Here is a 17,718-nt window from a genome sequence, read left to right on the forward strand (position 1 = left end):
AAATCACGTCTTTGAGGAGTTTTTCCTGTTTCTTCTGCAGCAATGTAATTCTGTAGTCTGAGATGCTTCCACAGGATCAACATTAACAGAAATTGCAATAATGCGTACCACTTCTGGCACAGGGAGTCCATCACTATTTGCTTTCTTGGAAACACCAGTTACGTCTATAAGAGTTCGACCAGATACTTTGGTGCTTAAGGTTCGGAAACATTCCTTGATGGCAACACTGACTGCTAGAGTGTCTCTCTACTCCTCTAGTGATCCATGTGTTTATGAACAATATATTTCTCCACATGTACTTGGTACAACAGGGGTCTGGACTCAGACAAGAATTCTGGGGTCTAACTTGATCCATTAATGAAGTAGTATGTACTTAATGAGTTTCTTTTATTGTTGCAGTGGTTTTGACTCATTGAAGAGATCTTGAGGCTTGTGTATTTAAACATGAACATCTTTAGTTTAAGTTTATTTTCTAGTGGCACAAGTCGGCTTACATTAAGACTGCAATGAAGTTACTGTGAAAATCCCCTAGATGCTGGACTCCGGCACCTGTTCAGTTACACTGAGGGAGAACTTGGCATGGCCAATGCACCTAACCAGCACATTTTTAGTCTATGGGAGGAAACCTGAGCACTCAGAGGAAGCCCATGCAGACACGGAGAGAAGGTGCAGACTCCGCACAGACAGTCACCCAAGCTGGGAAGTGAACCCAGGACCCTGGAACTGTGATGCAGCAATGCTAACAATTGTGCCACCATGCCACCCATTGGTCCAGTTCTCAACATGGCCTTGCATGGAGCTTTTCCAAGCTGCTTGTTGCTCACCGATTGCTGTCTTCGAATGTTCTCTGACCATATGATTACACACATCATTCTGTGGGTAGTCCACCTCCAGTCCCATGTCGACCCTTGCTCTACAAAGCACCTTATATTATAATGCATTGTGAAGAAACTGTGCCTTTACAAAATGTATTTATATCATGTTTCATGTGAGGGGTATGTTTAAAGTTGAGCTCTGGTGCTGATCTGTCTGCAAACCAGGCAGCTCCATGCTCCAAATGCAAAAGCATAATTGATCTTAGATAAGGTTGTGTTTGTTTTAATTTGAAATAATGCATTTTGTTTATTTTTGTTTTTTCCCCGGGGTTTCAGAGTGGTTTTAATTAGGTTGATTGACAAGAGACAGAGTCATGTGAATGGGTGGAGCTAAGCATACAGGGCAAAAACAGTTTAGTTTCTGCTTGATCCTGAAAGAAGCCAGAGGTCTCTCTCTGGAGGCTGTGATTTGAATATTAGAAGATAGGGGTCTGTCTGCCTCCACAAGTGTTCAAAGGCTTGAAGACTAGCAGTCCAAGCATCTAAATGTCAGTCTGTATGGTTTACTATGGGAACTGATTTTGAAGAGGAGTAAGAAATATTGCTTAAATTGGAACTAATAGAATTGTATCTTGTCTTGTTTAAGTATTTCAATTGGTTAAAAAAAAGCAAATTCATTTGTTATTAAACTGTATTGTTAAATAAAGTTTGTTTTGATAAAAGCTTCCTAATGTGTCAATAGAATCACAATAGAGTGAAACACCTTATCCTCACACTAACGCCAAAATGGAAAAATAGTTGGGATCTAGTCTAACTTCATAACGTACCTTGGAGTTTTGGATTTGGTTTCTAACAGCATGCCAATACATGTCATCACAATACAACGCAATCTTATGTTTTGACAGTTTGTTTTTGCAATCTCAATCTGTCAAGTGTAAAGGAATGCGGAATAAAGAAATAGCTGAGGAATTAAATTTGTACTTTGCTTCAGTCTAGACGAAGGAAAACGTGAATAATTTATGAGAAGTTCTGAGAGAAACAAGTTTGCGTGAGGAGCTGCAGGAAATCAGATATAATAGAGAAATGATTTTGGGGAAATTGATGGTGGAATAATCTCCAAGTCCTAATAATCTTCATTCCAGAGTACTTAAGTGGTCCTGGAAATAGTAGATCCATTGGTGGTTATTTTCCAAAATTATTTGGACTCTGGACAGATTGGAGAGTAGCTAATGTAAGCCTGCTGTTCAAAAAGGGAGGTAGAGAGAATACAGGGAACTATAGACATGTTTCATTTTTTAGTCGCTCTTCATGAAGTTCAGTTTATTCTCCATTATCTCACTAATTTCTCCTTCTTCTTAGCCATATTTGTAAATTTTTACATTCCTTTTCAAGATTGCTGTTCAGTCATTTTGTCTTGTTTTAATATCTTTTTCAGAACTTTAATTCTTTCTGCTGCTTTATGTTCAATAATTTCTCACTTCTTTTGAAATCTTTAATTTTTGTGTTTCCTTTGAGGGAATCCATCAAGATTTCACTGGACATACACATTTCACAAATTGACCAGTCATTTCTACTTATCGTAACTTCAGTCAAACCCCTTTGGGCTTCAATGTTGCCCTTGGACAAGTTAGGAGAGTGGGTAAACAAGTGGCAGATGGAATACAATGTGGAAAAGTGTGAGGTTATGCACTTTGTAAAGAGGAATGGAAGCATATACTACATCTTATGGTCTTATGGCCTGTCTGTAACAAAGTGTTTCCATTCTGTAAGTACACTCAGTGCTGTTAGAGAGGGAATTCCATGATTTTCACCCAGCAAAAGTGAAGAAATGGGGGTAACATATTTCCAAGTCAGGATGGTGATTAACTTGGAGGGAAACTTCCAGGTGGTGGTGTTCCCAGGTATCTGCAGCTCTTGTCCTTCTAGACGGTAGCGGTCATGGGTTTGGACGATACTGCTCAAGGAACCTTGGTGAGTTTCTGCAGTGCATCTCATAGATAGTACACACAGCTGCCACTGTTTATCAGTGATGGAGGAAGCAAAAGTTTGTGGAAGAGATAGCAATCAAGCAGGCTGCTTAGGCAGATGTGCTGTTTGGAGATTTTTGTACCCTCTCTAATGACTTGACTCATAAGAACATAAGAAATAGGAGCAGGAGTAGGCCATCCAGCCCCTCAAGCCTGCCCCGCCATTCAATAAGATCATGGCTGATCTGATAGTGGTTCAGTTCCACTTACCCGCCTGCTCCCCATAACCCTTAATTCGCTTTTTGATCAGAAATCTGTCTACCTGTGACTTAAACACATTTAACGAGGTAGCCTCCACTGCTTCAATGGGCAGAGAATTCCAAAGATTCACGACCCTCTGGGAGAAGAAGTTCCTCCTCAACTCTGTTCTAAATTGACTCCCCCTTATTTTGAGGCTGTGCCCTCTAGTTCTTGTTTCCTTTCCAAGTGGAAATAATCTCCTTGCTTCTACCCTTCTAGCCCTTTCATTATCTTATATGTCTCTATAAGATTTCCCCTCAGCCTTCTAAACTTCAATGAGTACAAGCCCAATCTACTCAATCTCTCCTCATAAGCTGACTCCCTCATCTCAGGAATCAACCTGGTCAGCACAGAATCGTCTGGGCTCACTTGCCTTAGCGGCCTTGCTGGTGAGGGTCCATACCGATGAGGGTCATGTATGGCCCCCATCTGCGGGTACCTCTTGTGATGGCCTCGCTGTAGGACCAGAGGCTATTTAAGCCCCCTTGGGAGAATGGGGGCAGGGGAGTGCCCCTTGTGTATTGCCAGCCTGGCACCCTGGTCCTGCCAGTTGACACACTGGCAGTGCCAGCCTCATACTCGCAGTTACTGCACGGAACAGAGATCTGGGCATGCACGATGGCACCCTCTGCTGCAATCTGCCGGCCTTTGGGCATGCTTAGGCCATAGCCCCTCCCTCTGCTGGCAGGAAACAGATCTTGCTTCTTTTTTTCCCTCTGAGCAGCGTAAGATTGGAGTTTTAACTTGTCCCAAAAAGATTGGTGCCATTCTCTCACATTTTCACGCTCGTTTGGTGCTAAAAATTTTTTTGGTAAGATCACCCCCATGGTCACAGTTGAGGAGTTGTGCACAATGTTCTCTCCAGCAAGCATTGACTGCCACTTTGTCCTTGATGTGCTCACCTCCATACTTGGCTTTCAGGTGATTGGGTTCTTGAATATTTTGAACTATTAATTATCTAGTCAGTGCTGAAGAAACCACGCATGTTGTTGGTGTCCATGAGCTATCGGATCTCCTGTGCTGTTTCTACGCATCATTTTGTCTTTATGTCACAGGCTTTATGCCACCGGGAGAACTGTTGCCTTTTTCTCGAATGCAGTGAAGTTTCCAGTCTGCAAAAGCTTACCTTTGATTAAATTCCATATTCCCTTGGTCATTTTCTTCCAATCCAGCCGTGATATTTCCTGCCAGAGAGGCAATGGACACTTTGTAGTTGTTTGTTATTGTGGATTTCAGGTCAACCAGCATTATGGGTACAATATAGCTTCTAATAGTTGGAGGTTCACAGTGAAGTGCTGAGTAAGAAGGACAGCCTTGTTGGAATCTTTGAAGCTCTCAATGTTTATTTTTCTGTGACATTGCCTCCGTTTTAGTTAAAGTACAAAAGCACAGAAGTTATGATGAAACGTTATAAAACACTGGTTTGGTCTCAATGAGAGTATTGTGACCAATTCTGGACATTACACTTTAGGAAGCATTTAGAAAGGGTTAAGAAAGGGTACGCTTTAGAGAGGGTGCAGAAATGTTTTGTGAGAATGGTTCCAGAGATGAGCATCTTCAATTAAATAGACAGGTAATAATCTTCCAGTCTTTCTTAGGCACAGAGATGATGCCACAGGACTAGAAAACCGAGAATGTTACACCACTTTTTGAAAAAAAAGTGCAAGAATAAAGCCGGCAACTGCAGACCAGTCAGTTCCACTTCAGTGGTTGGGAAACAACTGAAAACCTTAGCTTGGGACAAAATCAATAGCCACTTAGACAAGTGCAGGGTAATTATGGAAAGCCAGCATGGACTCATTAAGGGAAAATCATGTTTTTGATTTGATTTGTTATTGTCACATGTATTAACATACAGGAAAAGTATTGTTTCTTGTGCGCTATACAGACAAAACATACCACTCATAGAGAAGGAAATGAGAGAGTGCAGAATGTAGTGTTATAGTCATAGCTACGGTGTAGAGAAAGATCAACTTAATGCAAGGTAAGTCCATTCCAAAGTCTGACAGCAGCAGGAAAGAAGCTATTCTTGAGTTGGTTGATACATGACCTCAGAATTTTGTATTTTTTTTACCGATAGAAGAAGGTGAAAGAGAGAATATCTGGGGTGCGTGGGGTCCTTAATTATGCTGGCTGCTTTGCCGAGACAGTGGGAAGTGTAGACAAAGTCAATGGATGGGAGGGTAGTTTGTGTGATGAAGTGGGCTACATTCACAACCTTTTGTAGTTCCTTGTGATCTTGGGCAGAGCAGGAGCCATACCAAGCTGTGATACAACCAGAAAGAATACTTTCTATGGTGCATCTGTAAAAGTTGGTGAGATTCGTAGCTGAACAGGCAAAATTTCCACAGAGGTCCCGATAGGGGCCAAAGCAGCAGCGGTACGAGAGGAGGTGTGAGTGTGCGTGAGGATGGCTATGGGTGATCTCATTAAAAATGACAGAAGGTAACACTGGGAAATAACAGAACTTTATTATAATAAATGTCTACATATGAGGCATAGAAACATCCTTCAAGTTTTTTTTAACATTTGTACCTATTGCATAATAATATTCACTTTGTTTTGTGATTTCACTCCTCAATATAATAAAGATGTTTCTCAAGGGTTCTATCAGTACCCTTGGAAGGTCAGAAGGTTCGATGGCTTGAAAAGTTTGGGAAACCCTGATCTAAATTGTGGTGCTCAAGGCGTAATTTCAAAAATTTGCAGATCGTGCGAAGATTGGAAACGTTGTCAACTGTGATGAGGGTAGTCTTGAACTTCAAAAGGACAAAGACATGTTGGTGGATTAGGAGAGAAGTGGCAAATGTGAGGTGATGCATTTTGACCGGAAAAATATGGAGTGACAGAATAAACAAAAGGAAAAATAGTAAAGGAGGTGCAGAAACAGAGGTACCTCATTGTGTATGTACATCAGTCATTGAAGATGGCAGGGCAAGTTGAGAGAACGATAGAGTAATTGTTAATAAAGTATATAGTATCTTCTCTCTCTCTCAAATATTCTGCACCTGGATAGGACAAAGGTTAGATTTTCATCTGTTTCTATAGCTAATTATTCTTGGAAGACGTCACTAGTCTGTTGCTAGGCACTTATAGCGGGAGGGGCACTACACCACATCAAACATAGCCACAATCACACACATACATTGACAAACTAAGCAGCAATTCAGCCTGGCCAATCCATCTAACTTGCACATCTTTAGACTGAAGGAGGAAACTGGAGCACCCAGCGAAATGCACTCAGACACAGAGAGAACAAACTAGGACCCCAGGTCAGAACTGAACCTGGGTCCCTGGCCTTGTGAAGTAGCAATGCTAACCACTGCGCAACTGTGCTGTCCCATACAATATTTTAGGTTTTATTAATAGGGGCATTGAGTACAAGAGTAAGGAGGTCTCACATAAAAAAGATAGTAGAGGAGGTAAAAGATGAGGGGGAGTTGCACTTTTGATTAGGGAAAACATCACGGCAGTACTGAGAGGGGATATATCCGAGGGTTCGGCCGCTGAGTCTATAAGATAGAACTGAGAAATAAGAAGGTGGAAATCACTTTGATAGGGTTGTACTATAGGCCGGAAATTGAGGAGCAAATATGTAAGGAGATTACAGATAGCTCCAAGAAAAATAGGGTGGTAATAGTACAGAATTGTAGCTTTCCCAACATTGACTGGGAGAGCCATATTATTAGAGGGTTGGATGGAGAGAAATTTGTTCAGTGTATTCAGGAGGAATTGCTCATTCAATATGTGGACGGCCCAACTAGAGAGGGGGCAAAACTTGATCTCCTCCTGGGAAATAAGGAAGGACAGGTGACAGAAGTGTTAGTGAGGGATCACTTTGGGACCAGTGACCGTAATTCCATTAGTTTTATGATAGCTAATGGAGAATGATAGGTCTGGGCCCAAAAGTTAAAATTTTAAATTGGGGCAAGGCCAATTTTGATGGTATCAGGCAGAAACTTTCAAAAGTTAATTGAGGGTGTCTATGGGAAGGCAAAGGGACATCTGGTAAGTGGGAGGCTTTCAAAAGTGTGTTGACCAGGGTTGAGGGTAAGCACATTTCTCTTAGAGTGAGGGCAAGGCTGGTAGAAATAGGGAGCCCTGGATGACTCGGGATAATGAGGCCCTAGTCAAGAAGTAGGAGGAGACAAATGACATGAATAGGCAGCTGGGACAAAGTGATTCCCTTGAAGAGAATAGGAGGTGTGGGAATAGAGTTAAGAGAGAAATCAGGAGGACAAAAAGGGGATAGGAGATTGTTTTGGCAGATAAGGCAAAGGAGAATCTAAAGAGCTTCTACAAATACATAAAGGCCAAAAGAGTAACTAAGGAGAGAATAGGTTCTCCGGAGCATTGAACCTGGTGGCTGTGGCTGTGGTGAGTGACTGGTTTGAATTGAAAACCGCTTTTTTCCTGTACTTCCGGTTCTCGGGGCTTGTTAGAGTGTAGTTTACTTCCGTACTGGAAGTTAGGCGAGGGGATAGTCGTTACCACAAGTCCGTCTACTTTAGGTTAAAAATGGAAAGGGACGAGTGCCGGCCGAACGGGAGTGTGCTGAACTGGGGAAAGGCGAGCTATAGCAGGATTAGGAGGGAGCTGCAGGACACTGATTGGGAGGGACTGTTAGCTGGAAAGTCCACGGTTGGCAAGTGGGAGGCTTTTAAGGGCTGAATCTGGCTAAGTTAGGGGTTCCATTCGTAGACATGCAGGGTAGAATAGGTGTAGGGTGATGCGGCGGCGCGGGGTCGTTGGGCCAAAGGGCCTGTTTCCCGTGCTGGGTTGTTCTTTGTTCTTTGTTCTTTGACTTCTTAAGGATCAACAAGATATGTGGATCCACAAGGTATGGGTCAGATCCTAAATGAACATTTCTCAACAACTGTTGAGAAAAGCATGGATTTTAGGGAACTTGGAGAAATAAATAATGATAACTTGAGAACTGTACATATTACAGAGAAGGAGGTGCTGGAAGTCTTAAAGAGCATCAAGGTAGATAAATCCCCGGGACCTGATGAAGTGTATCCCAGGACATTGTGCAAGACTAGGGAGGAAATTGAGGATCCCCTCACAGAAATATTTGAATCATTGATAGACACAGGCGAGATGTCTGAAGATTGGAGGGTGACAAATGTTGTGCCTTTGTTTAAAGAGGGCTGCAGGGAAAAGTCTGCGTACTAGAGGCTGGTGAGCCTCACCTCTGGGGTGGGTAAGTGGTTGGAAGGTATGAGAGACAGGACCTACAGGCATTTAGAGATGCAAGGGCTGATTAGGGCTTTGTGAGTGGAAAATCATGTCTCACAAATGTGATTGAGTTTTTTGAAGAGGTAACCAAGAAGATAGATGGGGGCAGTGCAGTTGATGCTGTTGACATGGACTTTAGCAAGGCCTTTGACAACGTACTGCATGGTAGGTTGTTGCATAAGATTAAATCTCACAGGATCCAGGGTGAGCTAGCTAAATTGGCTCGATGACAGAAGCCAGACTGTGGTTGTAAAAGGCTGTTTTTCCAAAATGAAGAATGTGACCAGCAGTATGCCTCAGGGATCAGTGCTGGGTCCACTGTTATTTGTCATTTATATTCATGATTTGGATGAGAATATAGGAGGCATGGTTAGTAAGTTTGCAGATGACACCAAGATTGGTGGCATTGTGGACAATGAAGAAGGTTATCTGAGCTTGCAATGGGATCTTGATCAATTGGGTCAGTGGGCTGACAAATGGCAGATGAAGTTTAAATTAGATAAATGCAAGGTGATGCATTTTGGTAGATTGAACCAGGGGCAGGTCTTACATAGTTAATGTAGGGCACTGGGGAGAGTTACGAACAAAGAAATCTAGGGGTACGTGTTCATAGCTCCTTGAAAATGGAGTCACAGGTGAACAGAGTGATGAAGAAGGCATTCAGCATGCTTGATTTCATTGGTCAGAACACTGAATATAGGAGTTGGGACGTCTTGTTGAAGTTGTACAAGGCCACACTTGGAATACTGTGTACGATTCTGGCCACCCTATTATAGAAAGGATATTATTGAACTAGAAAGAGTGCAGAAGAGATTTACTAGGATGCTACCAGGACTTGATGGTTTGAGTTATAAGGAGAGGCTGGATAGACTGGGACTATTTTCTCTGGTGCATAGAAGGCTGAGGGGTGATCTTATAGAGGTCTAAAATAACGAGGGGCACAGATCAGCTAGACAGTCAATATCTTTTCCCAAAGGTAGTGGAGTCTAAAACCAGAGGGTATAGGTTTAAGGTGAGAGGGGAGAGATACAAAAGGGTCCAGCAGGGCAATTTTTTCACGCAGAGGATGGCGAGTGTCTGGAACAAGCTGCCAGAGGTAGTAAAACAGGTGGCTACAATTTTGTCTTTTAAAATACATTTAGACAGTTATATGGGTAAGATGGGTATAGAGGGATATGGGCCAAATGCAGGCAATTGGGATAGCTTAGGGGTTTAAAACAAAAAAGGACGGCACAGACAAGTTGGGCCGAAGGGTCTGTTTCCATACTGTAAAACTCTATGACTCTATGTAAAACATTAGTTAGGCCTCATCTGGAGTACTGTGCCCAAATCTGGGCCCCATACTTGAAGAAGGAAATCATTGGAGGAAGTACGAAGGTGACTCAAGAATAATTCCAGGAATAAAGAACTGTAGTTATGAGGATAAATTGGGGAGGTTAGCACTGTTTTCCTTGCAGACAAGAAAGGCTCTATGCACTGCATAGAGGTTTCCAAGATCATGAAGGGTATTACTCCATGTATTTACCCTGCTAATCCCCCCTGAACTAAGGGCCAATTTAGCATGGTCAATCAACCTAACCCACTCATCTCTGGACTGTGGGAGGAAACTGGAGCACCTGGAGGAAAGCCACACAGACATGGGGAGAATGTGCAAACAGTCACCCAAGGCCAGAATTGAACCTGGGCCTCTGGCAATGTGAGGCAGCAATGCTAACCACTGTGCCATCCCGCATTCATCAAGGCAGTTCAGCACTACCTTCTCAAGACCAAATAGGGATGGGTAATCAATGTTGGCCTTAACGCACATGAATGACTAAAAAATGAATATCAGCTCCAAGGACTCTCTGATTGGGAATTGAAATCAGTACATGTGTGTATCTAGTCCCTTATTGTTTACTTAGACACAATCTGAATATGTGAACTTTAATTCTCCTTTAGGAATCTTCTTTCTTTCAAAACAAGAATTGACAATCTGTCTTACTTTTCTGGACAGCTTCTACGTCTGGATAAATATTTTACACATAAAGCTAAATAAAAAGCTGCAAAAGGCAAATGTTTCTCTAGTTACCTAAGATATTAGGATAATTACCCAATTGCTGTGGAAATCAAGAGATAAACCCAAACATCTAACCAACAGTCTCACAAAGGCAGAAAATGTAATTCGTTTAGGTCTAATCCCAACACAAATTTCCTGGTTCCAAAATCTACTTGCATTTTACTTCTCCTGAGGTCCCAATGGCTGCTATTAAGTAGACTCAATTAGTTTTTCCCCCTGCCCTCATAAAATAGCACACTGTTTGCCCAACCTCTTTCTTTCTCCTTCCCCTTCATTTCCCAAAATGATGCGCCCAAACTTAATAGCTGACTGTGCAAACAAGTCAAGCTCTTATTTCAGTCTAAATACATAAAGATGCAGAACGCTACTGCAAACCTCACTCTTACATTTGTTTTTAAAATTGGCTTGGCAGTCATCGAACAAACACTAAACCATTAAAAAGGTCCCTAAACTAAAGCTCTGGTATCCTCTCATGGTCCAAAGATGTGCGGGTTGTTTGACTGGCCATGCTAAATAGACCCTAGTGTCAGGGGATTAGCAAGGATAAATATGTGGGATTATGGGGATAGGGCCTGGGTGGGATTATGGTTGGTTTAGACTAGATGGGCCGAATTTCCTCCTTCTGCACTATAGGGATTTTATGAATTATCTTTTTTCTCATAAAATCTTTGGTCTAATGCTTGCATCGTGATATCATTCCTCATATTTTAATGCTTTAATTAATGTTATACTTATATAATACAACAATTATTTACTATTTTAGCAACCAAAATCGTCATATTGCATTTCTAAACCGCAACTGGCATCTGTGACTGGCCTGGCAGGGAATAACCAAAAATTGGTAACGCTGTTTCCCTCTCATTTCACCACATCTGAAAATGCAAAATGTTTAGTTCACAGTATATTCTTATGAACAAATATTGTAAATGACTAAGGCTCACTTGTTACAACTCCCCGATTGGAACAACAACAATTTGTCATATATTTACAATGCTTCCTCCCTACTGCCCCCTGAAGTTTAAATATGTGTCATCAACCACATTATTATCACCATCACCAACTGATATCTCTAACTGTGCACAGGCGGTTAGATTGACATTATACTGAGCAGGAACTAGAACTGCCAAAGACCATTATAAATTATGCATTGGCAGTCATTTTCAAATATCCGGTTTCAAATCAATTACTTCATTGAGCACATTCCTTCATAAATATTTTTCAAAATGTTTGAATGATCGTTTGCTGAGCTGAGAGTATAAATGTTACAAATCAAATTCTCCCACTGCCCAGTTAGAGATTTGCAAGTATCACAAAGTTCATTTCATGTTCATTGGAAACCCTAAATATTGCTGCACCTATTCTAACCTATCATCTACTGATAAGCAGTTAAAACAGGAGCTCTCTAATGTCAACCAACTCCTACTATTTAATTTTATGCAACATTGAGGCACGGTGGGCACATGGTTAGCCCTACAGTCTTGGGTGACTGTTTGTACATATGTCCCATGTCAGCGTGCGTTTCCTCCAGGAATTCTGGTTTCCTCCCACTCTCTGAAGATGTGCCATGCCTAATTGTCCCTTAGCGTCAGAGGGATTAGCAGGGTAAATATGTGCAGTTTAGGGGTCAGGGCATGGATGGGAGTGTCATCAGTGCAGGCTCAATGGACCAAATGGCCCCCTTTTGCAGTTTAAGAATTCTATGATTAACAATTTTTTTAATGCTGAAGTGATTACTGAAATCAGTGTAATAGTCTTATCACAAAGATTATGGCTTCTTTGCAGTTTATTTCAAATACTACTACATACAAATATACATTTGTCCTAACCAAAGAAATATTTTAAAACATTATCTTGTATCTGGAAAGCATTATTACAAAATTATTGTAAGGTGCCTTAACATTTTGAACAGAAAGACCCATTACAGTATTTGTGTTATAATCAGTCACTTATAGAATGCTGAGAAAAAGAATCTCCTGCACTTGTATTTTTCCTAACATAATAAAAAGTAATTGTAGAATGAGCAAATAACAGAGTTTGTGTTCAATGTTACAGAAGAAAGAAAGGTTATAATAGAGGCATCAACCAGTATGTAAAATATGAGAAGGAAGTGTTAAAAAATAAGAAGAATTGAAGCAAGTTTTACAGAAAAGTAATGAAAGAATTCATCGATAGTAATTGTGCAATGGAATGTTCAATTCCTCCATTATATAAATACTTCCTTTGTCTAAAATGTATATTCAGTGTTTCTGAAAAGATTCCTTCTTCAGCATTCAATGCAATGCAGTACAGTGATGAATTAGATTATGTGAGCAAATATATTATTACATGCAAAAAAAGATGAAAAACCTGTTCATTGTTAAGGCTGAAAGAGATCAATTAACCATTGATCTCAGAAACTAAAAATAATGATTCAAACCAACATGCTATCAGAGTGAATAAAATATAAAGTTTATCATATTTACCTTACCTCAGCCATGCTGCATGTTAATAAAACAGATAATTAAAATATTAACTTTGGAAATGTTTAATATATGTCCCAAACTAAAAGCATGGGATGTGCATTTTGCATCACTCTGAATCACCATTACTACTGAGTACAATCTTGAGAACAGATGAGGTTGATTCTTTGTTCATAATGAATGAGTATTAAAATTAAATTTTATGCCTCAGCTTTGTATAATGGATGTGCGATTTAAATTACCAATGTTTGGGCTGCATTTTCATGGCCTCATTTGAATAAGGTATAACAGAACTCCTGTTATCCCCAATTAGAGACCTGTTTAATGTGCGACTTAACATGTATTAGCTGGCTCCAGATTCTAAAAATTGAGCCTCTTGCTTTGCTGTCATGCACATTGCTAAGTACTGGGACATCAGTTTATAGTGCATTGAATTCAAGGGTATTTGGTATAGCATTTGAGCTATGGGAAGATGGCTAACTGAACTGTAAATGAGAAGTTGGTAAGACAAAGAGAGTTGTCTATGTGGATTTACAAATCAGTTACAATTTTATTCATGTCACGGCATTTAATCTGGAGATTTGACTTCCAGATCAGTTACAGTGTAAGCATAAAAATAAATTCTCTATAGAATGCAGAATGTAAATGATATTGACACAAAAGGCAAATAAGATTTTTTTACTTATCAGAAACAAAACAAAAATAAGCAAGAAGGGAGCAAACAAAGAGAGGATTTTCAAATAAAAGAAACACAAGGTATTCCATATTTAATGTGTCTGTTGGTACATTTACTTCTATGGTGGCCTAAAGTATTTTCAAATTTATATAATGCAAATAATTCCAAGAAACACATTGCACTGACTTAATTTCACAACTGAAATGACAAACCTAGAAAGAATAAGGACTTCAATCTGCACAAACAGCAACTTGCACCTCAATCAATGTCTTTTTTTTAAATAAAGTGCTTCAGCAATTCTGCTGCTGTATGAATTAGAATCCTTAATACTTGTTTGAGAATAAGATTCAAGGTTTTCCATCTATTAATTAGACGTACAAATTATGTTTAAAAACTGTTGTGGACAATTCTTGTGATGTTAATTAAATCATAATAAAGAAAGACACAAAATAAAAGCTTTTGAAAGTGTATTGAAAGAAACGTAATTAAAATATTAATGAAAAGCACAAAACTCACCAATTCTCAAAAACTTTGATTTTAAAGCATGGAATTGCTGGTTAAAAGGAGAGCTGCCAAACCATTCTTCCTATTTGCAATATTTACATTATTCACATTTCTTCCTGTTTGCAATATTTACAATATTTACATTTGTTTCAGCCTTCCAAAGTGAGACGCATTTTCAATCAGTTGATTTTTTTTCCCCTTTCCATTTAAAAGCTGTTACCATTAGTCTAGAGCTACTTAATGTACTGGTCCATTTGATAACAGCTATATTTAAAAGAAAAAACACCTGATGTAAAGATATCCCCATAATTCTAAATTATCAAAAGGTAAACATGATACTGTATTTACTTTAATCGTTGAAAATATGCTTTAACTGATTTGTTCAACCACTAGCTAGACTGAGCATAAATTAAGTAAAGGCAGACCATGTCATGATTTAATCCCATGAAGTCACTCAGTAACATTGAAAGACAAGCAAATATCAAAATATACATATATTTGCTTAGCTAGCAAATTAACACACTCAAATATTATGTGCTTGTGAAATCTTTGAGGCATTGAGTGATAAGGTGCTATATAAACGCAAATATTATATAAATGCAGTAAGGGGAAACTGAAATATCCATATTTTAGATGCACTTACGCCTTTTCTGTGAAACTGCTTGCAAACATGCTGTCACAATATCACTGTTCTTCTGTAGCTTATGTGAAAGGTTGTCTTTTCTTCTTAACTGACGAACCAGCTTCGCAGATTGCACAGCAACTCTGTATTTTAGCTCTTCTACAATGCGCTTTAGCTCATCTGCATCTGTGATCAAGAAGAGAAAATTGCATTTGAAAGCATGATGTCTAGATCACCTTAATTAGTGCAGAATTCTGATAACAAGTTGTTTCTGTACCCTTAAATTCCACTAATATTATTAAAAATGTTTAAAATTGTTTCAACATTATCTTCACTGCTACATCTAGTGAAATAGCTCATATTTACAGATTTCTTTTTAAAGTACCAAAAACTACCCTGTTCAGGGTCAAGTGTATTTGCCACTGAAGTACCTGATAAAGAGATGACACCAGCATGCTGTGAGAAACCAGACAGTGATCTCGTGGGACAATTTAAAGTTTATTTATAAGCTTTACAAGTAGGCTTACATTAACACTGCAATAAAGTCACTGTGAAAATCCCTAGTCAACATACCCCAGCGCCTGTTCGAGGACATTGAAGGAGAATTTAGCATGGCCAATGAACCTAACCAGCACAGCTTTCAGACTGTGGGAGGAAACCGGAGCACCTGGAGAAAACCCTTACAGATACTGGGAGAACATGCAAACTCCACATGGACAGTCTCCCAAGCCAGGAATCCAACTCATGTCCCTGGCATGGTGAAGCAGCAGTGTTAATCACTGTGCCACCTTGCTGCTATTAAGTCCAACCACTAACTTAAATTATTGCTAGGAATTGTTCTCTATTCTGAGTGGCACAGTGGTGAGTACTGCTGCCTCACAATGCTGGGGATCCAGGTTCAATTCGCAGATGACTGTCTGTGTGGAGTTCACATGTTCTCCCCATATCTGTGAGGGTTTCCTTGCAGAGTAGGTGGATTGGATTGGTAAATTGCCCCTTACTGTTGGGGGATTAGCAGGGTAAATATGTGGGGTTATGGGGATAGGGCATGGGAGGGATTGTCAGTGCAGGTTTGATGGGCTGAATGGCCTCCTTCTACATTGTAGTGATTCCATTCTGAAATTTTTATTACAGATGTGTACCATTCAAATGATGGAGCTAAATCGTGAGGCGCATCTTCTGGTATTGGTGACAAATGTCCTGATCCCAATAATGACTGGGGCCTCAATCCATCATAACCCCCTTTCCATTATTTGTTTCACGGATACGATGTTATTTAGTGGTAAGAGGAGCACACAGTTTGGACAATCACATTTCAGGCGCAATATGTTGAGTTTAAGTGCAGAGCCATTAGCGTTACATTTGAGGGCTGTTCAATCGTGGCCAGGGAAGTTGTGTACGTCTGAATGGACACGTCTACCAGCCCTAAGGCTGCACAAATCCTCCCCGTGAGATGGCTGCTGCCCACTCAAGTGTTGCACCGCTTTGGTTCATTTCCTGATATTAATGGCACAGAAGGATGCGATTATTCGCCTTTACGCACAAGCACTGTTTAAACGCCACGTCAAACAAGACAAGCCGATGTTTTCGAGGCTAAATAATGGAGACTATGTTTAGTCTTCTTCAGCCCCAGACCCCCCTCTTTTTTTTACAGGCTATGGCAGTAAAGTAAAATGTAAACTCTTGCACTTAGATGTTTTACACCAGGTCTACATTAATCTGCCAAAAAAATCAAACAAACATCTTAAAAGGGCCCATGGCTGCTTTATTTCTGTAACACTAGTTTGGAAGGTTAGGGTCGGTGATCAAATGTCACGTACATTTTTCTCTGACGCCTGGTAATTTTGCTGACAGTCTCACTTGCTTAACATTAAACAATTTGTCTTTGTGTACTTTTTCGGGATTAAATAATTAAGTGAAAATTGGTTCCTGGTACTTTCGATTTTCCCCACTCCAATTTTCACAATCACTGAAAGTTTTAATAGCTCATTAATCTTCGCATTAATATTTATTGTCAATTTGCACTGATGCATGACATGGTTCAGTGTGCATTTTGTCAGAGGAAGCTATCCACAGATGCCAGAAAGATTTGTTTTTAAAAAAATACCTTTTTGTGTAAGGTACTGCATCTGATGTTTTGCAGTATACTGTTCCTGGAATTCCTGTAGGAACATAGATCCTGAGTTACTCCTTCCCAGAAAAGCATCGGAGCTGGAGGTCTCCGTTGAACTGTCCACACTATCGACGCTCCGGCCGCTGAACGTGCAGGAGTCATAGAGTTCGGTCAGCAGACAGTCCACAATGGAAGAAGTTTTCTTATAAGCGGCTGTTGCTGCTCCCGACTGGCTTTTTTCTACAGCAGTCCTTTCCGCCACGATCGCCCCTTTGGTCCAGGGTTGCACTGGCCTTAACGTGGAGGGTGAGACCGTGCTGTCCTTCGGCAGAAAGGGGCCTTGGGCTGTTCCCTGGGAATTGCCAATCTGCCCCCACTGCTGGAAGCCGGACATCCCGTCCGACATGCAACCAGACACCCAAGTGTCAGTCTCTCCTGCCGGGCTATTTCCATTGGAGATATCGATTTCGGAGAGTTCATTTCGGGAGAAGTGAAGAGAAGTAGCCATCCTTCCACCGCTGACTTGTTGCAAAGCTCCCCAACTCCTGACCTGGAGCCAGGTTCAGGTAGATGGAGAGCTAGTTCCGGGTCCACACCATTCTGCTGTCAGGGAGAGGCAATCTCCTTCATACCCTCAATTCAGCATTTTCTCTGCACTCAACCTATTTATATATTTCCATCTCAGCAAGAACATTGTATGGTCACCTCGCTAGATGTATCTTGTAAAACTTAGTACTGATGTTATTTTTGTTGAAATCATGGATTGCCAACTTCCCCACCCCGTCAATGGCACATTCTGACTGTAACAACTTGCTCCAGGTAGATTTGTAGCAATTACTAAAACCAGGATGCAACGTTTAAAAATAGTAGACAGCAGCAAATGAATAAATTCAAGAGCAAAAAAAAATGCTTTGCGTGCTTAAGAGATTTTCCACACTGGCAGATCTTGTATATTTTACTAACTTGTT

The 17,718-nt window shown here is 40.5% G+C and overlaps 1 protein-coding gene across 2 annotated transcripts in view; it reads right to left on the bottom strand.

Annotated features, from left to right (window-relative positions):
• tbc1d30 (TBC1 domain family, member 30) overlaps positions 1–17,273 on the bottom strand; it is a 71,086-nt gene extending 53,813 nt beyond the window's left edge. For both annotated transcript variants that reach the window (XM_080191150.1, XM_080191149.1), the window contains exons 1-2: positions 16,745–17,273; positions 14,659–14,823 (exon numbers count right to left, since the gene is read on the bottom strand). In XM_080191150.1, coding sequence (XP_080047276.1) covers positions 14,659–14,823; positions 16,745–17,258 — 679 coding nt within the window. In that variant the 5' untranslated portion in view covers positions 17,259–17,273. The remainder of the gene's footprint in view (positions 1–14,658; positions 14,824–16,744) is intronic.
• Positions 17,274–17,718: the final 445 nt, after the last annotated feature.

This window comes from Carcharhinus amblyrhynchos, chromosome 6 (assembly GCF_965287045.1).
Source record: "Carcharhinus amblyrhynchos chromosome 6, sCarAmb.v2.hapA, whole genome shotgun sequence".
NCBI lineage: Eukaryota > Metazoa > Chordata > Chondrichthyes > Carcharhiniformes > Carcharhinidae > Carcharhinus > Carcharhinus amblyrhynchos.